We start from the raw sequence: 25901 nt of genomic DNA, 5'->3' as shown, positions 1-25901 counted from the left end.
CACCCTCCCTATACCATCTATATTAAAAAGGGGAAAATACTGATTATTCATTATAATAATTCATTAATGGCCCCATACATCCTTAAATTTCTTAAAACATCCTTTTCTAACAGCTAATATTCTCTCCATTTTATACACATGACACACCGTACTCCACCAAAAAGAGTAATTCAATCTTGTGTAATCTTTCCAATTAAAAGTTATCTGTTGAATGGCAACTCCTGTTAGAATCATTAAAAGCTTATTATTATTGGAAGATATTTGAGATTTAGCCCTCATAGACATACCAAATAAGATGGTGTCATATGATAAAGCTACAGGGTTTTCAAGCACGCAATTTATTTGATCCCAAATCAATTTCCAAAAAGCATTTATAAAAGGACAATAAAATAATAAATGATCAAAAAAAAAACTAGTTTTTAAAAAATATGTATTATAAATTCCAAAGCAAACAAAACTTAAGCACCCCCAGCTGAATTGAAACATAGAAACATAGAAATAGACGGCAGATAAGGGCCAAGGCCCATCCAGTCTGCCCACCCTAATGTCCCTCCCCTACCTTCGCCCTGTGAATAGATCCCTCCCCTACCTTCGCCCTGTGAATAGATCCCATGTGACGATCCCATTTGGCCTTTGGGGGCAGTTTGTTTAGTCTGGCTTTCAGTTGTCCTTTTATTGCAGTTCTGGGAATAAAGCTGTGACTCCTTAAAGCAGTGTATTTGGAAGGCCCTGATTTGCTGAGACTCCTCAGGCCCCGTCCCTTGGGAGGGACTTGAGGCGCCTCAAGCCCCTCCCAAGGGACGGGGCCTGAGGAGTCTCAGCAAATCAGGGCCTTCCAGATATCCACTTAGGGCAGATTTCACGGGGCGCAATTGACGGGGGTGGTATTGTTGTGCACGCACTTGTGGGGGCGCAGTTGTCCTGCACACATTTGTCGGTGTACCATGTTTCTACCTTCCCTAATGTAAGCAAGCCCAGGTGGTAGGAGTGAGAGAAGACTGCAATGAAGATGAGAATAGTGCGTATTTCTCTTCCATTTTTCCTTTGTGCAAAAGGTTTATGGCAAACTTAGTCAATATAGAAACATAGAAAATGATGGCAGAAAAGGGCCACAGCCCATCAATTCTGCCCACCCTATTGACCCACCCTCTTAACTTCGTCCCGCTAGAGATGACAGCCGATGGTCCATCCGGTCTGTCCACCAAGACAAACCAGAGTTGTACCTGCTGATCTGTGCCCATAGTCGCAATGCAAAAATTGAGGATTTGGGGGGGGTTGTTATTTATTTTAAAATCTTTATTTGCTTTTCGTTATTAGACAGTTGAGCTGGTTAACGCTGAGCGAGCCAGCAGCATAGAAGACACAAAAGCAGGCATTGCAGAGTTGCAGAGAGAAAAAGGAGAGCTGGACAGGACTCTGCGTAAACTGGACCAAGAGATGGAGCAGCTGAACATGCACACGATGACCAGAACGCAATTGGACATGCTGAAGAAGGACAAGGTAGTTTTATATCACTTCCTGTCTTAATGGCATGGATTCTGTAACTGAGAACCACGGTTGCCGTCTCTTGGTATTCTGCTATTCAGTTCTGGATTAGTGAATCGGACTTTGCTTCCCATTTTCTTCACACTAGGAAGCCATTCCAGAAAGAGATGTGCGTAGCTGTTTTATGTTCAGCTGCGCTATAGCAGAAAATTCTGCAAATGTCTAAATGGGGCCTTTAGACCAGGCCTTGTCTTGGTTACTCTCCTTCTCTGGCATGGGCTTTCTGTTACCATGGAGCCTATGAGAGGTGTTGTCTGTGAACACATTTACCATAGTAACGTCGTAAATGAGGGCAGATAAAGATCTGAATGCCCTGTAATCACAATTTCATGATTAAACTAAAAATGTCTTTATTTCTGGAACAGCAAACTAAGGAAAATAGCCAATAATGGACTGAAAATACCACCACTTCAAAATTGGCTAAAACACCTAGTCCCTTGGATAAGAAGTCAAAAAAAAATATATATAAAATATAAATAAATAAACCAGTGGGAAAATAAAGAGGGCTTTATAAGAATGGACATCAGTATGAGCCTTTAATCCCTCAACAAAAGCCTCTGGCTCAGGCAAAATCTCAAAGGTGACCAGCACCAGACAATAAGTCTAGGTGAGAATGGCCTCATATATCATATAGTCCAATTATAAGCCAATAAATAGAAATGCGCTCCCAATGAAAAAATAATTTATTTATTTATATTTTATATATATATTTTTTTGACTTCATATCCAAGGGACTAGGTGTTTTAGCCAATTTTGAAGTGGTGGTATTTTTATTTCTGGGCCATAGACCTCAGAAGTCCACCCAGTACTGACCTTAGTTTCCAACTATTGGAGTTGCCGCTGAAGCTCACTCCAGCCTATCCAAACCACCTCCTTTGCGGGCCCCTTCATATTCTAATTAGATCCTCTGTGTTCATCCCACTCTTTTTTTTTTTTAATTCCATCACAGTTTTCCTCCACCACCTCCCTCAGGAGGGCATTTCGGACATCCGCCATCCTCTCTGTAAAAAAGAATTTCCTAAAATTACTCCTAAGTCTACCACCCCTCAAACTCAATTTATGTCCTCTAGTTTTACCAATTTCCATTCTCTGGAAAAGGTCCTACATTAAGTTTTTCTGAAAGTTACAAGCTGCAGCTCTGTATGGTAATAATGACTACACTGCAGGAATCCTTAAATTCAGTGCAGTGCAGAGGTCCTCGTTCAGATCCAGTCCTCGAGCAATGCTTATGGAGTTTTCTAAGAGCATTGTACTTCTATAAGATCATTTCTGTTAAAAATAACATTGTTTTTTCTCTTGTAACATTTATAAGACTCTGCAGGTTATTATAATGGAGGCATCAATGTACCTGTGCATGTGGTATGATCTATGATGAACTAAATAAATGTAAAAGATGTCACGTGCTCAGTGGAGAAGTAATTTGTAATCCCATAGCTGTATAAATATGATTTGTTTTCCCCTTAGGCTGACAAGGATGAACAAATCAGGAAAATAAGATCCAGACACAATGATGAATTGTCCTCCTTGCTTGGATATTTTCCAAACAAAAACCAACTGGAAGATTGGATTTACTCAAAAGTTAAAGATATTAATCAGACTCGGGATAAGATTGCTAAACTTAAGTAAGTCCTGCCCTTGAATTCTTTTATACAATAACATAGTAAATGGTGGCAGATAAAGACTGAGTAGCCCATCCAGTCTGCTCAACCATTCTCAGCTAGCAGCCGTCAAAGTCCGACCTCTTGTGGGATGGAATTCTAAAGTCAGGATAGTTTTTGCTGTCTTCATCTTTGATTCTCTGCCTCTCAGGTTCCCATATTTAGAGCAACACCCAGGCCCCCTCTGTCCTGTCTCTTGTCCCCAAGGCTTGCCATCTAAGCAGATAAACCAAATCCAGTAATGTTGTAAGCCTGATATAGAGAATGACACGGTGACAAAATTCATCACCGTTCCCGTCCCCGCGGATAACTGCGGGAAATAATCCCATGTCATTTTCTAGTGTCTATTTCAACCTCGATCCTTCTACACCAGCATTCTTCAAAGCAAAGTGGTTGTGGCCATTCATACTCTGATTCTTATGTGAGCCAAGGATAATGAAGCCATTGTGACATCACTGATGTGATTGGCTCTTAGGCACTGGTGGAATGAGGCATTATGACATCACAATATCTGCTCTGGATACCAGAGACTGTCATTCTGTAGTGTCTGTTCCAACCTCAGTCCTTCTACACCAGCATTCTTCAAAGCAAAGCTTGCGGGTCAGTGGTTGTGGCCATTCATACTCTGATTCTTATGGGAGCCAAGGATAATGAAGCCATTGTGACATCACTGATGTGATTGGCTCTTAGGCACTGGTGGAATGAGGCATTATGACATCACAATATCTGCTCTGGATACCAGAGACTGTCATTCTGTAGTGTCTGTTTCAACCTCAGTCCTTCTACACCAGCATTCTTCAAAGCAAAGCTTTAGGGTCAGTGGTTGTGGCCATTCATACTCTGATTCTTCCCTCTCTCTTTAAAGAATGACATGAAGATGGTTTCCCGCGGTTATCCGCGGGGACGGGGACGGTGATGAATTTTGTCACCGCGTCATTCTCTAGCCTGATACCCAACTGTCTGTGCTTCAGGTCACCATCAAGAACTTGCTGACTTCGGCCTAGCTGATTTCTGGGGAGATGTAGCCTGTTGGTTCCAGCCTAGATACCCCGTGATCTGTGGTGTCACTAGGCACTCTGTAGGGAATATTCAGCCAGTGAAAGCGATTTTTAAGCCATTGATCGCTGAGGGCTAAACTGAGTTTGGATATTCAAGGCTGGGCCATGTTGGTCATCAGTATCGAGTTTCTGGGTCACAAGGGCCACCCAGAAGCTAAACGCTTACCAGTCAGTATTTAGACTGATTCACAGTTAGACTAGCCTGTTTCGTTTGACCTGACTTTAACCACTTACTTACCATTTGTGTCTCAAAGAAATTGGAATAAATGACATTGTTCTTCGCATTTATTCAGTTGATTTTGGGTCAGATTCATCTACTCATTTCACACTTCCACCAGGAGACTGTTCCACGCATCTGCCACTCTTTCTGTAAAAAAAGTATTTCCTTAGATTACTCCTGAGTCTATCACCTCTTAACTTCATCCTATGCCCTCTCATTCCAGAGCTTCCTTTCAAATGAAAGAGACTCAACTCATGCGCATTTATGCCGCGTAGGTATTTAAACGTCTCTATCATCTTTGTCTCCCCTCTCCTGCCTTTCCTCCAAAGTATAAAGATTGAGATCTTTAAGTCGGTCCCCATCCTTTTTATATCTTTTTGAAGATTCGGCCTCCAGAATTGTACACAATATTCTAAATGAGGTCTCACCAGAGGCATCAATACCTCCTCTTTCCTACTGGCCATACCTCTCCCTATGCACCCTAGCATCCTTCTAGCTTTCGCCGTCACCTTTTCAACCTGTTTGGCCACCTTAAGATCATCACATACAATCCCACCCAAGTTCCGCTCTTCCGTCGTGCATATAAGTTCTTCGCCCCCTAAACTGTACCATACCTTTGGAATAAAGCCACAACCTAAGGCATTCAAATCACCTCTTCTTTTCACCTTTCAAATTTAAGTCTGTGTCCTTTTTCCCCCAATCCCCGAGCTAAGCTTTTTTAAGCCAGCTAAGCACGTACATATTGTGGAAGCAGCTATAAGAAGGGCCGTTTTCATCGAGGACAGTCTACCTAGGCAAACACCTGTTTGCTCAGATAAATCATTCTGAAACCTGTCACTCAGCCTTTAACTGCCTCTGCTGCATTATAGTTTCTGTTCGGGTCATCCCTTCCCACACTGAGATTTTTATCTTGCTTTGGAACATCATTGGTCTTCTTAGAAACTCTGAACTAGTTTGGCTGCAGGTTCTTAGATTGTGAATTTTAGCTTCCTGGTTTTAAATGCTTGTGGAAGCAGGACTTTGCGGGGGATTTTTTTGAGCAGTTGCATTTTTCTGTTGTTTCCATTTCAACCTAAAAAACAGGCAGATTTGATTTTATCTTTGACCACTGTAGGGAGAAACTTTGGATTTTCTGGTTTTCTTTTCTGTTGACTGATTCTTTCGTCCCTTGTTCCATGAATAGTACAAAAAAAGGTTGCGGACTTCTGCAGGTCCTAATGTTGTATCCCAAACACATCACTAAAGGGCCTCCAAGTGAATTTTAAGCAGCAAATCCCTTGTGGGTGCTGTACTTTCAAGACATCTAATTCTAACACATGTTGGCCTGTCCCGTAAGGTATTAGGATTGCCTTACAATAGAGCACCTGAGCACATCATTTTCACCTATTTCTAGAAAATTTACATATGTGCCTTTTTTAAAATAAAATTACCCCAGAGGTACCTTGAGCACCATGGAGATTTTGTCTGACAAGCGGAGGACACACCAGATTGAGATGAGTGTTGGCGACTTGAAATGGTGCCGGACTTATGAAGTGCAGGCTCTGATGTGTATAGAAACATAGAAATAGACGGCAGATAAGGGCCACGGCCCATCTAGTCTGCCCACCCCAATGAGCCTCCCCTATGGTTTGATGATTTCTGGGGTGGGTGGGGGGAAAATGGGGAGGGTAATGGAGAAAAGCTAGTGGTCTAAAGAAATCATGGACTACTAGTAGTGCTACAGGAGGGTAATTTATAAACCTTTCTCATGTGTAAAACACCTTTAAGAAAATCAGGTCACACCTTAAATATACACAGTGTAAACCAGTATGTATGTACATGTAGAAAAGGCATGTTTGCTTTGTTTGTTTATTTATATTCCGCCTTTATCAAAGTAGAACACAAAATAACACACAATAAAATTACATACAAACATTTAAAAAGAAAAAAAAAATTGCAGTACATAAACCAAGATCCATCATATCCACAGAGCTAAATTATTGCATATTAAATTTCACATTAAACACCAATACACCAACCAGACTCGGCCTGCATACTTCATAAGACAAAACAGGTGTCGTTTCAGTAATTTTTTGAATTCCCCTACCCTTCCCTACTTCTTAATATAGGATGGAAGTCTATTCCGCTATTCAGGGACAGCACAGGAGAAATCCCCTGTCCTGACTCTGCAATTTGACCTCTCTTCTTGCTGGTATCGCCAGGTCACACTGCGTCGAAGAGCGTAACTGGTAGGGAAATATGAGGTTACACACTGCACCAGTTAACTAGGGGCACAACCCCATACGCTCAGATAGATCAAAAGTAAGAGCTTATATCTGATCCAAAACTCAATTTTCAGCCAATACAGCTTATAATAGAACTCGAACACGTGATCATGTTTTTTCAGCCTAAACAGAGTTTTAATAATAGAATTTTGAGCTACTTGTAATGAGCTCAACACAATCTGAGGCATGCCCAACAATGCTATGTTACAGTAGTCCATTGAAGGGCTGTTTTATAATCGTTCCAAGGCAAATAGCGGTATAGCCTGTTCAAAAGTTGTAACTTAAAATAGACTTTCCTGATAAGATTTAAGATATGTTGCCTAATAGATAACTGCGGGTCAAGAATTATCCTTAAGTACCGAAATCCCAAGGGTTTCAGCGGAGCTGCATTTGCACATATATATTTTTTAAAAAATACACATGTACTGTATTAGTAACGCTAACATGTAAGCTGGCTCCCAAGCTTGTGTAAATGTCAGCACCCACAGTCTAGGCCTGGGGGGAGGGGGTCACAGAACCCTTATTTGGACTCAGGAGCACATTTGTACCACAGGACATCATAGACCACAAAAGCAGAAATCTATACCCTTTCCAGCATTTCAAACCAAGCCTTTAGGTAAGGTGCCAGGCACATTTTCTGTGAGCCAGAAGCTCCAGTGAGTTCACTCTGGACCAAATATGGCCTGTGTTTTGGTTTCTGCCTGTGGCAGTCCGAATTTAAAAGGGCAGATTTTTGTTCACGTCACTTAGGTTACAAACGACATGCAAAACACAAAATTACATCTAAAAATGCAAAACAAACAAAATACCAGACAATAAAACATTGGTGACCAGCACCTTCCTGTCAGCGATCACTATTCTTCGTTATTCGTTGAATCTCATACCCTGTATTTCATCAGGCAAAAGAGGTGCCGTTTAAGCAATCTCTTAAAATTTTGTATATTCTGTTGTTGACAAATATACCCAGGGAGATTATTCCATTTTTTTGGGCCCAATACAGCAGAAAGTACTATCCCTGGATGATGTAAGCCTCAGCTCTCTTACAGATGGGATATGCAGGCGGGAAATTTCATGGGGAAACCAGGAAGTACTTCTTCACAGAAAGAGTGGTAGACCATTGGAACGAACTCCCGGAGCAAGTGATCATGGCCAGCAGCATACAAGATTTTAAGAAAAAAATGGGATGCCCACGTCAGATCTCATCGAGGGCAGTGTAGAGGTGATGCCACCTGTGAGTGACCCCTTGGGGGGTAGTTTGGGGAGGGTTAATGAAGTGGGCAGACTTGATAGGCTTTGGCCCTTTTCTGCTGTCATCTTTCTATGTTTCTTTCTAAGTGTTCTGCAGACTGAAGCAAGCGTGACAGCCCCTGTGGCAGAATACTCTGCACAAGATGTTTGGGAGCTAGATTGTACAGACACTTGTAAACAGCTAACAATCACTTGTAGCATATCCTATTCCTCACCTTCAACCAGTACAAGCTTGCATAATATTCTGTCACATGCTCCCGTCTTTCCAATCTAAACAAAGTCCTGACCAATACATTTTGGGCAACCTGGAGCGCGCTTAGAATGCAAACTGCCTTTCTGAGTGCTGAGTCTCAACGAGAACCCTGGTGGAGACTTTGGATCAGAGGATTTGGCCAGTCTCTGAAGATTTGGCTTTAGTGGTTCACATCAGTAGGTTCTACATGCAGTGTTTTGAATTTTTTTCATTGGGAGTGTGGGGCTTATATGCATTGAAAAATGCTTGTTTAAAATGTTTCACTTGCAATTAGACCACTTATCCTCCTCCTTTCAGCAAAGCTCTGGCCTCTGCAGAGCAGAACAAGAATCACATCAGCACAGAGTTAAGACAGAAGGAAGAACAGTCAACCAGTTATGAAGAGAAGCTTCTTGACGTTTGTGGAAGCCAAGACTTTGAGAGTGACCTTAGCCGGCTTCAGGATGAAATTGAAAAGTCATCAAAGCAGCGGGGTGAGTTGGACATTATTTAACCAGATGTTAAAACCAAAACAGAGTCTCTTAATTTTAAAAGATAGACTCTCTCTTCTAAGTTGTTTTCACAGTGCAAGTACTGATAATTAATGGAACATGGTTATTACTGCTGCTACCTTATATACTCGACTATAAACTGATCCAAATATAAACCAAGGTAACCTTTTTCCCCCAAAAAAGGAGTAAAAAAAAGTCTCGTGAAGTTTGTCGCGGGATCTCGCAGCAGTCATTTTTTCACTCCTGCCCCGCCTCACCGCTGGATCACCAAGGACCTAAGATAGACCTGCAGGGGGATCGGGAGGGGAGGGGTGGCCTAGTTGCACAAAGTCACCTGGAGGGAGGGATTGAGGGCAACTCCGGCTCCCCACACCAGTGGCCCACCATGGCAGTACTGGAGGCCCACGGTAGGTGCGGGATGAGGTTAACTTGAATATAAACCGAGACCCCCATTTTTGGGCCCAAAAATCTGTTTATATTTGAGTATATACAGTAATTAAAGACAGCTCTACTTGGTCCATATAAGCTATATACAAATATTGGTCACATATATGGCAAAAGATAGGAAAAACTATATTTATGGGATTAAGTGTATGATGATTTATATGTACATAATTGTTTTATTTACTTTTAGTTGACTGAGATGACAAGTCAATTCACATGTGCTGCTGCCTGAAGAATGCACAGGGCAGGAACCTGGGTTTGATTTGTAGGCTAAGTCTTCCACTTCCTGGGCTTCTGCAGAGACTCCTTTGGGGTCAGGAGAGTGGAAGACAACTTGAGGAGTCCTAATCATTGAACAACAGTGATACCTAGTAGCAGAAGACAGATGTCCTGTTTAAAAAAAAAATGCATCTGCTTGAGGAAAACTCATATGTAATGGTGCATGAAATTCTACAGATAGTAACATAGTAAAAGACCAGAATGGTCCATCCAGTCTGCCCAAACATTAATCATTGAATTTAAATGGTCCTTTTTCTTAGATATTTCTGGGCCAGAAACCCAGAGCCCTGCCCGGTAGTGTGCTTGGGTTCTATCTACTGGAGTCTCCATCAAAGCTCACTCCAGCCCATTGAAACCCTCCCGAGCCCATCCTCAACCATACGGACATAGACCACGCAAGTCTGTCTGTCCAGTACCGGCCTTAATTTTTTCTGATTCGAGATTCTCAGTGTTCATCCCATGATTTTTTGAGCCTTCCTTCACAAATATCCTAGAATTTTATCTCCTATTTTTGGCTCCTTCCCAGCTCACTGAACCCCTCATTGCAAAAATCATCCTTAGCTGAGGGCCATACACTAGGGGCCCCTTCCTGAACCTGCAATCATAAATCCTAAATCTGACCGCTTGATGTTGCTGTTTGGCAAAGGCTGATACACCCTCGCTGCTAGGGTTTGTGATTGCCACCATCACTATGAATTATGATTTAGTTGTCAGAAGTTAAACAGTTTCATAAACAGATGAAAGCCTGACTCTTCAATCGGCTGAATGGTGATATCGGAGCACGATAATTGATTTGATTGTATGATCTGTGTTTTGAATGTGCTTCCCAAACTGAATTATGACCTCGGAGTCATGCATGCCGTGTTTAAGGTCACGACACAGCCCAGAAGTGTATAAGCATATCATTTTGACTCATCTCAGTGGGGTCGCTGACATCGCTGCAGCCAAAAAGCTTTGGTAAGCTCTGCTCTACATTAATGGATTTGATCAGGTGTTCTTGATTTGTAAGTTATGACTGGTTGTGACTGCTAAGTGCAATTTGAGGGGCATTCAATAACCTACCTGAGTATGAAAGAAAGTAGCAAGCGTGTTGAAACAAGTTTGTGCATGTTGTGACATGTCTCAAGGTTACTCATGCACAGTTGTGGCTCAGTGCAAATCTAACATTCTAAGATACAGGATGTCAAGAGAGTCCTCGTGCAAATCAAGCCCTGACCCAGCTCCCTCGGATTATTTCCTGTTCTGAGTTTTGAAGAAATCTCTCCATGGACAGCAGTTTTCATGTGATGAAGGCGTCAAAGAAGCTGTGACGGCCTGGTTTGAAGGTCAAACAGAAGAATTATTTTGCAAGAAAAGTGTATGGAGCTGAAAAAAATAAAACACAATTTTTTGAAAACTCTCTTTCCTACTGAGGTAGATGAATTATTGAACATCCCTCGTACATGAAATTAATGTGATTATCTCCCTCTCTGCTGATCTCTAGGTACTCTGAATAGAACAGCAATTTCTGTACACCATTAATTGGACTACTTTCAACAGTAATCACATAGAGAAATCCAAATGAACTAAATCAGATCCTGTATATCGAAATTTCTTTTGATGGTTCAGTAAATCCAGGTTCTACACTCATAGATTTCTGACCCTTTTTGCCTCCCTCCCTGACCCCTCTAGCAATGCTTGCCGGGGCAACTGCCGTTTATTCACAATTCATTACGCAGTTGACAGATGAGAACCAGCCGTGCTGCCCTGTTTGCCAACGGGTCTTTCCTTCAGAGGCTGAATTACAAGATGTGATAAATGATATGCAGTCCAAACTGCGCCTGGTGCCAGATAAACTGAAGACGACAGAGACTGAGCTGAAGAGACGAGAGAGGAGGCGAGATGAGATGATGGGGCTGAAACCAATAAGGTAATGGCATACCTCCTGTGCAGCCCTCACGAAGGCCGTTACATAAAAACATGATGGCAGATAAAGGCCAAATGGCTCACCCAGTCTTCCCATCCACAGTAACCATTATCTCTTCCTCTATCTAAGAGATCCCATGTGCCTATCCCACGCTTTCTTGAATTCAGACACAGTCTCTGTCTCCACCACCTCTACTGGGAGACTGTTCTACGTATCTACCACCCTTTCGGTAAAAAAAAAACTCCGAAGCCTGTCACCTCTTAATTTCATCCTATGCCCTCTCATTCCAGAGCTACCTTTCAAATGAAAGAGACTCAACTGGTGTGCATTTACACCATGTAGGTATTAAAACGTCTCTATCATATCTCCCCTCTCCCAAAGTATACAGATAGAGATCTTTAAATCTGTCCCCATACGCCTATGACAAAGACCATGCACCATTTTAGTAGCTTTCCTCTGGACCAACTCCATCCTTTTTATATCTTTTTGAAGGTGCGGCCTCCAGAATTGTACACAATATTCTAAATGAGGTCTCACCAAAGTCTTATACAGAGGCATCAATACCTCCTTTTTCCTACTGGCCATACCTCTCCCTGTGCACCCTAACATTGTTCTAGCTTTCATCATCACCTTTTCAACCTGTTTGCCCACCTTAAGATCATCACATACAATCACATCCAAGTCCTGCTCTTCTGTCATGCACGTAAGTTCTTCACCCCTAAACTGTACCGTTCCCTCTGATTTTTGCAGCCCAAATGCATGGCCTTGCATTTCTTAGCACTAAATTTTAGCTGCCAAATTTCAGACCATTCTTCAAGCTTTGTCTGGGTGTCTACTCTATTGCAGATTTTGGTATCATCCGCCAAGAGGCAAATCTTACCTGACAGCCCTTCAGCAATATCATTTACAAAAATGTTAAAAAGAACAGGCCCAAGAACAGAACCTTGAGGCACACCACTGGTAGCATCCCTTTCCTCAGAGACCTCCATTGACCACTACCCTCTGTCCCCTTCCACTCAACCAGTTCTTGACCCAGCCCGTCACTTTGGGACCCATCCCGAGGGCACTCAGTTTATTTATTAGTCGTCTGTGTGGAACACTTTCAAAGGTTTTGCTAAAATCTAAAAATACACCACATTTAGCACACTCCCTGTAACCAATTCTCTGGTCACCCAGTCAAATAAGTTGTTAATATTCTCTTGAGCACCTGGTTTCTAGCAGGATGACGGCTGCCCGAATCTGCTGTGGAAAGAGATTTGCATACAATGGAGGGCAGTGTATGTAAATCAATCTCATGTATATTCATTGTGAATATTCTCAAAACTTGACTAGAAAAGGGGTGCTCCAGGACCGACTTGGGAAACACTGCTTTAGCACGTAACTTACAGTATTCTGCAAGTTACACGTGTAAATGTGTACACCCTCTTTTAATTACAAACTAAGCGTATTGCGTGCCAGTGTTACAGAATACCACTGAGCACATGACTAGAATTTGCACAGATAATTGCAACAATCGTGCATAAGGGCTGGTATTCTATAACTTACCTGAGCAATATGCCGCTATCTTGAGGCACTAAATTTATAAAATGAGGTGGGTGAGTGTCCAAAGGCCACTTTCAAACCAAGAAAGCCTTTCAAAAAATTTGGGGACCATTAACAAAATATTGCAATAATTGAATTTCATTTTCCCATAATAAGAAAATAGTTAAAGAAGGAAGGGAGGGAGGGGATATGGGAGGGAAATTTATTCTCTTTATTATAAATTATAAATATAAATATTATTAATAGATGGTATTCTTATATGAAAACAATGTAATAAAGGGAGGGGAAAAAGGTTTAAAAAATTTAAAAATAATTGATAAAATCATTACAATATATATATTGTATAACTTTATTAGAAAAATAATTACAATTATATGACATATAAAATCATAAGAAAAATAAGATAAGAAATGTTATGTATAAAATACATTATAGAACTATCAAGTGTATTGTTAAGATAATTGTATGAAAATTTATGACACTTGTTGTTAAATGAAAAAAATCAATAAAAAAAACTTAAATCAGAAAACAGAACTGATAAAAAAAAAAAAAGCCTTTTTAAAAAATTATTATTTATTTGTTCAGTTTTCTATCCCGTTCTTCCAAGAGAGCTCAATACGGTTTACATGAATTTAAACCAAGTCTGTCCAGTGGGCTCACAATCTATCTAGTGTACCTGGGGTAATGGTGACTTGCCCAGGGTCACAAGGAGCAGCGTGGGTTTGAACCCACAACCTCAGGGTGCTGAGGCTGTAGCTTTAACCACTGTGGCACACACTCCCAGCAAGTAGCATTTTAAGGATTGAACGTCACTGTGTTCTCTAGGGCCAAAAGCATATTTGCAGTTCTGTTTGTGATTTCTGCAACCTAACACAAAGATGCTCCATTTGCTGTTCAGGCAAACCTTAGCGGATTTGCTCGAGAGGGATATACCAGAGCTGAGAAACAAGCTGACTTCCATAAACAGAGAGATTCAGCACTTAAAGACTGAAATAGAAGAAGAGGACACACTCTTGGCTACCATTATGTCAGAAGAAGAAAGTGCCAAAGCGTGTCTGCAGGACATTGCACTGATGGACCGGTACCAGGTAATAAATTGAAGTTTTGTGCAAACACTTTTACTGTGTGCAGTTCTGGTCACCATATCTCAAAAAAGATATAACGGAATTAGAAAAGGTACAGAGAAGGGCGACAAAAAATGATAAAAGGGATGGGACAAATTCCCTATGAGGAAAGGCTCTTCAGCTTTGAGAAGAGATGGCTCAGGGGTGATATAATCGAGATCCATAAAATACTGAGTGGAGTGGAAAGGGTAGATGTGAATTGCTTGTTCACTCTTTCCAAAAATACTAGGATTAGGGATATGTAATGAAGTTACTTAGTAGATTTAAAACAAACCGTGTGATTTAGGAAGGGGGATGTGAGGGTTTCATTGATCAGATAAAAGTGTTCAGGAACCAAAAAAGGTTAAGCATTTCTGTACTATATTCAGTAGCATAGCAGGACTGAGCAGCGCCCGGAGAGGGAGCGCCCCTATCTTCGGCGCAAGCAGCCATGAAGTAGCTGCTCGCGTCAGCTTCAGCGCTCTCCAACGTCACTTCTTAGGCGCGGGGTCCCAGAAGTGACGTCAGAGTGCCGAAGCCGACGCAAGCAGCTACTTCGTGGCTGCTCACGCCAAAGATAAAAAGGTATTGGGGAGCAAAGGGGTGCCCTGGGGCAGAGAATAGGAGAGGTGCGAGCGCCAAGGTAGACAGAACCCCCCCCCCCCCTCTGTTCTCCTATCCGACAAAAGCCTGCCACTACAAAAGATTCTTGAACAGAACTCTTGCCTTCCAGGCAGACAAATGGAACGATTGGCTTAGTAACGTTTTTGCGCTCTCATCATCCTACTTCAGTTTTAGAAAACTGGTAAAAACAAGTCTGTTCAATCGATTTGTTAACTAAGAATCTACTCAACCAGTAACCCTAATGAACTATATAGCTTTCATATTCCTTCATTATGTAAGATTGTATTGCTGACTCTGACTGTAACCTCTTCGCTGATTGTCCAGCGCTTCTTGCTGTAAACCACCTCGAACTTCTACGGCTTTGGCGGTATATAAGAATAAAATTATTGAGGAGAATTAATATAAATAATATCCCATCTTAAGGAATGATTCAAGGTTCTCTAGTGTGAACCGAGAATTAGTCCTTTATTTTCTTGAACTTTATTTAATTAGAAATAGTAAGATGTACTCCCCATTAATGTGGGCTTAAAAGGAATTATGTATGTATGTTTTGATTATGTATTGTTTTATGTGATTTTCCTTTTTTCCTTTGAATTATTGGATATTGCAATGTATTCAAAATTATAAATTAAAAAAAAAAAATAAAATAATTATTATTATTACTACTACGCCACTGACTGTATTATGCCCTGCTGGCTGGAAAGCAAAATCAAGGAGTCTTTCAAAACTATCCTCTCCTACCAGCAGTCAACAAAGCAATCTGAAAATTTTGTAGGCAGCATCTGTGGTGAAAGATGTTTCAAGCAGGAGAAACACTGTAGGCCGGGAAAGTAACTTTTGCAAAAAAAAAAAAAAACCCCCAAAAAAAGCAAGTATACTTATGTGTTGTTCTAAATTTTAGACAGAGCTGCGGGATGTAGACAGAAAGATAGCACAGCAGGCCACAAAGCTTCAAGGAGTCGATCTGAATCGCACAGTGCAACAGGTGAACCAGGAGAAACAAGAGAAACAGCTCAGGCTAGATACAGGTAAAGTTGAGTCTAGCAGGAAATTTACAGACAGCTGTTGATCTGAACTTCTGAAATCTATCTTTTGAGATGGCAAATGAACTAGATAGCTTGACAAAGCTGGTTGTTTTGTTAGGTTACTGTATATATTCGAATATAAGTCGATCCGCCCATTTTCCCCCCAAATAGGAGGAAAAATGGTTGACTTGAATATAAGTTGGGCGGCTTAATACTCAAGTGCCCTGCCCTGCCAGGATCTGCACCCAGCCCCCTACTTGCCAAGCTCTGCACCCGGACCTCTTCCCTCCCCTGTCAAACACTGCACCCAGCCCTCTTCCTTCCCTCCATACCTCCCTCCCCTGTCAGCACCTGCACCCAGTTCCTCCCCCCTGTCAGGCACTGCATCCAGCCCCCTTCCCCCTGTCAGGCTGTGCACCCATACCCTTCCTTTCCTCCCTCCCCTGTCAGGCTCTGCACCCTGCCCCCTTCCATCCCTCCCAGGCTGTGCACCCTGCCCCCCTCCCTGCCCATCATACTTTCTCTGCCAATCCAGAAGTGCAGCGAGCAGGAGCGAGCTTTCCACACTCCTGCCCAGCTGCTAACCGGCTGCCGCGAGAACCGGTTTCTTTGGCCGCTGGGCAGCCACCGAGCAGGAGAGCGCTTTGGCGCTGCTGCCCGGCACTGAGCAGCTTCCTTACTGCCTCCCGCTACATTCACATGTGGACTTGTACTTTTCCTTTGTATTGTTTGATACATATAAATTTAGGTCTGCCATTCATGTGTCTAAATTTATGAGGCCAGTGCTAAAATGCTAAGCTTTTGACTTCTTTCCCTGCCCTAAATCCACCCTGTTACCACCCACTTTTTATGCCCTTAAATTTAAAAGTTTAGTGAAATTTTGAGTAAAAATGTATGCACAACCCTAGTAAATTTTCAAAGAGGCCAATTTATAAGCAAAACTGTCAAAGTTAGGAGCATTAAAAAAACTTTGAATCTCAGGCCCTAAGTTTTTGAGGCAAATGAGTAATAAGTGTGTTCTGTTTCTGTAATATAGAAAATTTCAATAAAATAAACCAACAAGAAGCATAGTTTGGTACTGGGGAAACACAACAACATCTGCTAATTCATTTATTTCCATTTCACCCAATTCTTCCAAACTGTTTTGAAGATACATGTATTATTCCACAAATCGGGAGAAGCCGGGATGAGTTAGTGATTATTATTATTTATTTATTTTTATTTATTTATCATTTTAATACATCCTATATACAAAGATGTTTAAAGGCAAATACAGAAATATAATACTCTCTTAGTCATAACACAAAACTAAGAACTGAAGTTTAAACATCCACAAGAAATCTTCTAATACAGTCCACAACCTGGAGAGAGGAGACAAGATGAAATAAAGCCCCTCGGGAAGGGGGACATATAGAAAAGAAAATAAAAAATATTAAGAATTAGAGCAGCTAGATCTTATCCTATCCAAAAAAATTAAATACCGCATAAGATAACCTGTATCATTCGGGCTGTGTAGAGATTCCTTTACCTTCAAGGAAAAACCTAATTGGGCAGGTTCAAAGAAAATATATTTACTCCCCTGATAGGAGACGAAACATTTATAAGGAAATCTCAGCTGAAAACTTGCCCCTATAAGACAAAAATTCTTTCCTCCTAGAGTTAGTGATTATTAACTAAACCTCAGTCAGAAATGCCTGAAATTTAACTACGTCTTTATCTGTATTTATCTCATAGTTTCCAGTACTATTGAGCTGAAACGTAAACTTATACAGGATCAACAGGAGCAGATCCAGCAGCTGAAGAGTACCCTTAATGAAATAAAATCAGAGAAACTTCAGATCTCAAGCAACTTGCAGCGTCGTCAGCAGCTGGAGGAACAGACTGTGGAACTGACCACAGAGGTCAAATCTCTGCATAGGGAGATCAAGGTGAGCAATGCCATCAAGAGGCTCCTTAATCCCTTTAGTTCAGTGATATCATGCGAAACAGATAGAGACATAGACAACCCAATATTTATTTATTTAAAACTTTTTTTACACCCTTTTACAATAAAACTACATAGTAACATACATAGTAGATGACGGCAGATAAAGACCCGAATGGTCCATCCAGTCTGCCCAACCTGATTCAATTTAAATTTTTTTATTTTTTCTTCTTAGCTATTTCTGGGCAAGAATCCAAAGCTTTACCCGGTACTGTGCTTGGGTTCCAACTGCCGAAATCTCTGTTAAGACTTACTCCAGCCCATCTACACCCTCCCAGCCATTGAAGCCCTCCCCAGCCCATCCTCCACCAAACGTCCATATACAGACACAGACCGTACAAGTCTGCCCAGTAACTGGCCTAGTTCAATCTTTAATATTATTTTCTGATTCTAAATCTTCTGTGTTCATCCCACGCTTCTTTGAACTCAGTCACAGTTTTACTCTCCACCACCTCTCTCGGGAGCGCATTCCAGGCATCCACCACCCTCTCCGTAAAGTAGAATTTCCTAACATTGCCCCTGAATCTACCACCCCTCAACCTCAAATTATGTCCTCTGGTTTTACCATTTTCCTTTCTCTGGAAAAGATTTTGTTCTACGTTAATACCCTTCAAGTATTTGAACGTCTGAATCATATCTCCCCTGTCTCTCCTTTCCTCTAGGGTAGACATATTCAGGGCTTCCAGTCTCTCCTCATACGTCTTCTGGCGCAAGCCTCCTATCATTTTCGTCGCCCTCCTCTGGACCGCCTCAAGACTAGATGGTTTACATCAATTAAAATACATAAGATAAAAACAAACCATGTTATTAAATCTACATAACCAATTTCTTCTCTTCAAATGTCGCCTAATAAATCGCAAGATTACAATAGCAAACATAATTAAGCAGATTCTTTTCGTCAAATGCCGACTAATAGATCACAAAAAAGCAGTAACAAAAGAGCTGAGCTTTTAATTGTTTCTTAAACTGAAACCGAACAGGCTTCGTAGAAAAGTGCCGCTCGCTGGGGCCAGTTGCTGGTTTTCAGTGGTGTATTCCATTAAGGCTTCTGAAGATAACTGCGCTGACCTTATCCGAATAGTACCAGGGAAGTCAGTGGGCGGACCGAGGGTAATCCCAGATATTAGTCCACTAAAGAGATAATTATAAGTAAATTTAGAACAGCAAAAGGGATCTCCTAACTTTATTCTGTTAGCTTATCAAGGTGGCACCAGAACTGACTGTCTTGTTCGAATGTTCAGTCTTACCAGCTATCTGGATACGGCACTAATTATCCATAGAAACATGATGGCAGATAAAGGCCAAATGGCCCATCCGCAGCATCCACTATCGCCTCCTCTTCCTATTGGCTAAGGCTCTTAACATTTGCATCTCCTCTTCCTATAGGCTAAGGCTCTTTCCACCTGCATTGTGAGGTCATAGAGCTTTATGGTTATAGAAACATTGTAACATGATGGCAAAGGCCAAATGGCCCATCTGCAGCATCCACTATCTCCTCCTCTCCCTATTGGCTAAGGCTCTTAACATTTGCATCTCCTCTTCCTATAGGCTAAGGCTCTTTCCACCTGCATTGTGAGGTCATAGAGCTTTATGGTTATAGAAACATGATGGCAGACAAAGGCCAAATGGCCCATCCGCAGCATCCACTATCTCCTCTTCTCCCTATTGGCCACTCTCCTTTAAATGATAACTAAGAGCAATTTTGAAACTAACTGCAAACCCCACAAACTGATTTTCAAAGAAAAATTCCCCAAGGAGTTTCCTTTTGAAAATCCATCCAGTGCACACAACGTGGGTATAAAAGCACCCTAAAAGCTTTGCACCTCATATACTTTTGTTGTTTGTCCCCATCTCCTTTTCCACATGTAAACTTGTATTCACATAGAGGTGGCCAGTTTTCAAAGGGCTCTTCCCTAGCGTCCACATGAGACCAGTCCAGCATGTGGATGGACCCTGAAGGTTCTGGACTGGTCTTTTAAGACATCATTTCTCCTTTTTTACAGGTTAGCACTGATGTAGCCACAGAATTTCCCTTAGATATTGCCCCCTGTGATCTAATGTGTATAACAGTGAGATAGCTAGAGGAAATCCACTGCTTTCCTGTTATGACCTTTTTCATTTCAGGATGCTAGGGACCAAATTTCACCTTTGGAAACTACATTGGAAAAGCTGCAGCAGGAGAAACAGGAACTGATGGATACAAAGAACAGAAACGGTAAAGCAGCACAGGAAAAGGTGAGAGGAACAGTTGCTTTCTTTTATGGCTGCTGTTACTCAGCTCGGAGACACAGATTTCAGAAGTGGCTCAACCCTGTGACATTGTCCCAAACCTCCAGGTTCCTCTATTCTCATTAACCATAGATACTTCATGCAACCTTGGAAGCTTCATGGTAGCTTTGTGCAGACCTCAGCACGCATCCCATCAGATATGCCTGTGTCTGAAATATTCAGCATCTGTTTCCTTACACAAGTTACACTGGGGGTAATTTTATAGCATGTGCCAATTATGCATATAAGCCCAGGTGGTACCTACCCATTTTCTGCTGGAACTTAAAATTGTTTAATTGGCATGATAATTGAAAACACCATTAAAAGTCAAATAAAAAAACTATTAGTTTAAGTTTTGTGTCAAAATCAGCCTGACGCCTATATGAAAAATAAATAATAATAACAGCTTATATACCGCAATACCGTGAAGTTCTATGAGATTTACAGAAGATTAAGCAAAGGTAACAAATTGAATAGACTTTAAGAGGGGAGGAAGAAAGAGAATTATTAGGACCGGAAATTCATGTATAAATGTAGTTAGAGGCAGAATTTGGGCATCAATAAATATGTGCTTAACTTAAATAGCGTGCATTTGCAAAGGTGGTGAGTACACGGGCAGAGTTTGCCTGGGACTCACACTTATAGACGACTGCAGTAGTCTTCACTAATTTTTAAGCCAGAGCCAGTTTGGATTCTAATGATCTAAAGAAGAGCCATCAAATATTTTCCCATGCAGGGCTGCAGCCCTGGTGACCAGTGCATGTTGGTGACATCCATCCCCACCAGGCCGCCTTCAGATGTTTCATGGCGGGGGTGGGGAGCTGTGCATTTCCAAAGGCATTCTCTTTGTCTATTGAGAAACGTCTTGCCCTTCAAACATGGCCTCTCCCTCCCATCCAGTTCCCCTTTCTGTCCTGAGCTTGGTTAGAGAGGCAGTGTGTAGCAGAATGATGATGAGGTCCATCCCAGAAGTCTGCAGGGGCCACGCTAGACTACTGTAAGTAATGCGTGTATCCACAGCTGGCATAAGTGCTCATGCCTAATTTTAAGTACACATATCGGGTATTCTGATATTCTGCAAAGGAAAGTAGGCAAAGGAAAATTGGCTCCTACTAGGCCCCAGGCCCACTGGATCCTGTCGGTTTATATTGACTATGATGTCATAACTGATGTTATTTACACAGTCAACAAGTCTTCCTGTGAATGAAGCCTACGCTGTTGTCTAGGCTTTTTCATTGCACTGACACGTGTGTTTCTATCTTAGCTAAATGATATGAGAGAAAAGATTAAAAACATCACGTCCTTCGTGAAAGAAATTGAGAAGTATATTCAGGATGGAAGAGAAGAATATAAAGAGGTAAGAAGAGCCCAAGGCCCAAGGAAAAATTTAAAAAGGTCAGACTGCATGAAAGTGATGTCATTGCGCCATGAGCTCACAAAGCTGCTTTTTCTGTAGCAAAAAGAGAATGAGCTGCACGAACTAACAGCTCAGCTGAATGACTGTGAAAAACAGAAAGAGAAGATCAACAAAGAGATGGTCACAATCAGACAAGACATTGACACACAGAAGGTAGGTCCATGGTAATTGTGATTATACCATGCACATTAAAAAAAAATCCAAAGTGACATCATTAGAAACTTAGAAACGCGAGGGCAGATAAAGGCCAAATGGCCCATCCAATCTGCTCATCTGCAGCATCCACTACCTCCTTCTCTCCCTATTGGTTAAGGCTCTTTACAGCTGCATTGTGATGTCATAGAACTTTATGGTTATAGAAACATTGTAACATGATGGTAGATAAAGGCCAAATGGCCCATCCAGTCTGCCCATCCACAGTAACCATTATCTCTTTCTCTCTCTGAGAGATCCCATGTGCCTATCCCAGGCCCTCTTGAATTCAGATACAGTCTCTGTTTCACCACCTCTTCTCGGAAACTGTTCCATGCATCTACCACCCTTTCTGTAAAAAAGTATTTCCTCAGATTACTCTGGAGCCTATCACTTCTTAAATTCATCCTATGCCCTCTCATTGCAGAGTTTCCTTTAAAATTAAAGAGATTCGACTCATGCACATTACATTACATTATTTAAACGATTCTATCATATCTCCCCTCTCCCGCCTTTCCTACAAAGTATACAGATTGAGATCTTTAAGTCTGTCCCCATACGCCCATAAACTCTTTCCTGTAACCTAAGACAGTGGTGACTGATTATAATTGTTTAGATTTCCTCATTCTTGGAAAACTTCTAGAATGATACTTGGTTATACTGGGCTGATACTGCTGCATGTCTGCGCCTAGGTACAGGAGAGGTGGCTGCAGGACAACCTGACATTAAGGAAAAGAAAAGAGGAGTTAAATGAGGTTGAGAAAGAAATGAAGAAAATTCTGAAGGATATGGGTGAGATGAAAGTCATGGAAATGAGAAGGCAAGTGTTTTGTGGAATTAATTTGTATATCCCTCATTTGCAAAGAAATAAAAGTTAATTTTTAAATTTAAATTAAAGCTCATTAAGAGCAATTTTCAAGGCTGTTTATGCAAATAAATAGCATCGGAGCAGATAAACTCTCTTAACGTTGCCATCCCTGATTCTTGCTAAAACAATAGGCAGTTTCAAAACACATATACTTCTAGCCTTGTTTGGAGAAGGTGTACTGGATGCAGGAGAGGGATGTTTTGGATGGGACCAGAAAATAAGGCATGTGAATTATCATTTCAAATCTGTGCACTTTATTGCCCATAAAATCTCTACCCATTTAAAAACCAAGGGCAAAAGTATATGAATACTGCAAGCATAGCAGTTGTCAAAGGGAAAATTACACGTGAAAATTTTGTGCAGTCTGTAGATTAAAGGTGCCCAAAGCAGATAGCCCAGAAGGAGAATTTCTTGCCTCCGATTCCAAAATTTTGATTATTTTATATTACAACATTGTTTTCCGTATGACTCTCTATATGTGATACATCAGACATACCGGACCCCTGAGGAAGGAGTGTTTCTCCGAAACACAGACCATGTATACGAGAGCCATTTTTATGGATTACAATTTTGTATAGACTTTTAATAAAGATTCCTGCACCTTGTACATTCCGCTCTGCAGTTATTTTCCCTGGTTTTTGGTGTTCGCCTTTTACTGCACAGCAGTTGGATATTTCTTTGTTTTAGTTTGAAAAATTACCCCATAATTTCACAGATGGAAAAAGTAAAGCACATTTGATTTTTAAAATATTTTATTAATTGGGGACTGCACCCTAAAAAGTCAGTGTACAACCACCAACAACTTGCAGAAACTCAGTTTGTTTTCTTATTACCTTGAGAAAGCCATCAAGGCCCAGGGATATAATTCTGTCCTCAAAATTCTACACGATATCGGAAAGGTGACACTATATTTTTTTTTTCCCCCTCCGTGACAGGGAGCACCAGCATCTAGAGACAAAACTTGAAGATCTGAAGCAAAACCACGGTGTGGCACTTGGAAGGCAGAAAGGATTTGAGGAAGAAATTCTTCGATTCAAGAGGGAACTTCGAGAGCCCCAGTACAAAGATGCAGAGGAGAAATACAGAGAAATGATGATTGTTATGAGAACAACAGAGCTAGTAAACAAGGATCTTGACATTTATTACAAGACACTGGACCAGTAAGTACCACAGAGCCATTCCACCCACTCGCTCTTCTTTCACCATGAAATCTAAAATCAGCCTGAAGCAGACTTTTTACCTGGTAGATTTTGAAAATTTTACAAGAAATAGAACTGCTTGAAATGTATTTATGATATTTGATCATCATTTGCCAATGACAATCATGGTGGCATGCAATATTCCAGTTAAAAAGAAGCAGAACAAACAAAAACATGAAATAATCCAACACAAAGAGACCAATCTTAAATTATACAACAAACAAAGGAAAAGACCCACTGGGGCAGATTCAGAAAACGGCGCCATAATTAGGTGGTGAAAGGCATCCTACTACCACCTAACTTAATTGGTTTAATCTGTGCGCTATTTACGCCAATTGAAAACCAATTAAAACCTTGTTAAAAAAAAGTGTAGGTGCCTAAAAGAAACACCGAAATCATGTCAGCTTAGGTGTGGTCTGGGCCGGAAATCACCTTAGGCCAGGGGTGGGGAACTCCGGTCCTCAAGGGCCGTAATCCAGTCGGGTTTTCAGGATTTCCCCAATGAATAGGCATTGAAAGCAGTGCATGCAAATAGATCTCATGCATATTCATTGGGGAAATCCTGTTTCTTTATCATCCTGCTAGACCAGTGCAGACTTATGGGATATGTCCTCTTACTAGACTGTGTCTGGATATTATTATTATGTGAAGGAAAGGGAAAAAGAGGATCAGCATGAGAATGGGTTTTCAAGAAGGAGGGAAGATTGCAGAGGAGAAGGAAGAAGGGAGAGGAAGATAGATCTAGGATGAAGGAAAAAGGATCTGTGACCAGGGGAGGATCTGTGATACGGAAACAAGAGAACCAAGGGTGGAGTGGAACCTTTCTCTCCCTGTCCTCAATTGAGAAAAGGGTTATTAGCTTTAAGGACAATTGCCAAAGTGGGACGGACCAAAGATCCATCAAGCCCAGTATCCTGTTTCCAATAGTGGCCAACCCAGGTCCCAAGTACCTGTCAGAAACTAGAGAATGACACGGTGACAAAATTCATCACCGTCCCCGCGGATAACCGCGGGAAACCATCTTCATGTCATTCTTTAAGGAGAGAGGGAAGAATCAGAGTATGAATGGCCACAACCACTGACCCACAAGCTTTGCTTTGAAGAATGCTGGTGTAGAAGGACTGAGGCTGAAACAGACACTACAGAATGACAGTCTCTGGTATCCAGAGCAGATATTGTGATGTCATAATGCCTCATTCCACCAGTGCCTAAGAGCCAATCACATTAGTGATGTCACAATGGCTTCATTATCCTTGGCTCACATAAGAATCAGAGTATGAATGGCCACAACCACCGACCCGCAAGCTTTGTTTTGAAGAATGCTGGTGTAGAAGGACTGAGGTTGAAACAGACACTACAGAATGACAGTCTCTGGTATCCAGAGCAGATATTGTGATGTCATAATGCCTCATTCCACCAGTGCCTAAGAGCCAATCACATTAGTGATGTCACAATGGCTTCATTATCCTTGGCTCACATAAGAATCAGAGTATGAATGGCCACAACCACTGACCAGCACGCTTTGCTTTGAAGAATGCTGGTGTAGAAGGACTGAGTTTGAAACAGACACTACAGAATGACAGTCTCTGGTATCCAGAGCAGATATTGTGATGTCATAATGCCTCATTCCACCAGTGCCTAAGAGCCAATCACATCAGTGATGTCACAATGGCTTCATTATCCTTGGCTCACATAAGAATCAGAGTATGAATGGCCACAACCACTGACCCGCAAGTTTTGCTCTGAAGGATGCTGGTGTAGAAGGACTGAGGCTGAAACAGACACTACAGAATGACAGTCTCTGGTATCCAGAGCAGATATTGTGATGTCATAATGCCTCATTCCACCAGTGCCTAAGAACCAATCATATTAGTGATATCACAATGGCTTCATTATCCTTAGCTCACATAAGAATCAGAGTATGAATGGCCACAACCACTGACCCATAAGCTTTGCTTTGAAGAATGCTGGTGTAGAAGGACTGAGGTTGAAATAGACACTAGAAAATGACATGGAATTATTTCCCACGGTTATCCGCGGGGACGGGAACGGTAATGAATTTTGTCACCGTGTCATTCTCTACCAGAAACCCAAAGAGTAGCAACATTCCGGAGCTGAGATTGTGATGTCATAATGTCTCATTCCACCAATGCCTGAGAGCCAACCTCAGCAGTGATGTCACAGTGGCTTCCTGAAAGCCAGTCAGGAATATATTGTTAGTCCAGTAAAATGGTATCATGTATTTTTTGTATTTGTTAACCTTTATTTCTGACTCGGACATAGAGGACAGCTTGGCAGAAATCCCTCCCTCTT

At 41.4% G+C, this 25901-nt stretch overlaps 1 protein-coding gene across 4 annotated transcripts in view; it reads left to right on the top strand.

The window, feature by feature from the left end:
• Window positions 1-25901, top strand: part of RAD50 (RAD50 double strand break repair protein) — a 62164-nt gene that overhangs the window by 22669 nt on the left and 13594 nt on the right. For all 4 annotated transcript variants that reach the window (XM_033927379.1, XM_033927376.1, XM_033927378.1 and 1 more), the window contains 12 exons: window positions 1318-1500; window positions 3010-3167; window positions 8544-8719; window positions 11132-11369; window positions 13807-13996; window positions 15537-15663; window positions 17395-17588; window positions 19769-19879; window positions 21177-21269; window positions 21369-21482; window positions 22214-22341; window positions 23325-23549. In XM_033927379.1, the coding sequence (XP_033783270.1) occupies window positions 1318-1500; window positions 3010-3167; window positions 8544-8719; window positions 11132-11369; window positions 13807-13996; window positions 15537-15663; window positions 17395-17588; window positions 19769-19879; window positions 21177-21269; window positions 21369-21482; window positions 22214-22341; window positions 23325-23549 (1937 nt within the window). The remainder of the gene's footprint in view (window positions 1-1317; window positions 1501-3009; window positions 3168-8543; window positions 8720-11131; window positions 11370-13806; window positions 13997-15536; window positions 15664-17394; window positions 17589-19768; window positions 19880-21176; window positions 21270-21368; window positions 21483-22213; window positions 22342-23324; window positions 23550-25901) is intronic.

This window comes from Geotrypetes seraphini, chromosome 18 (assembly GCF_902459505.1).
Source record: "Geotrypetes seraphini chromosome 18, aGeoSer1.1, whole genome shotgun sequence".
NCBI classification, from domain to species: Eukaryota; Metazoa; Chordata; class Amphibia; order Gymnophiona; family Dermophiidae; genus Geotrypetes; species Geotrypetes seraphini.
Note: the sequence above shows the minus strand (reverse complement) of the source record. Positions and strands in the feature narration are given on the sequence as shown.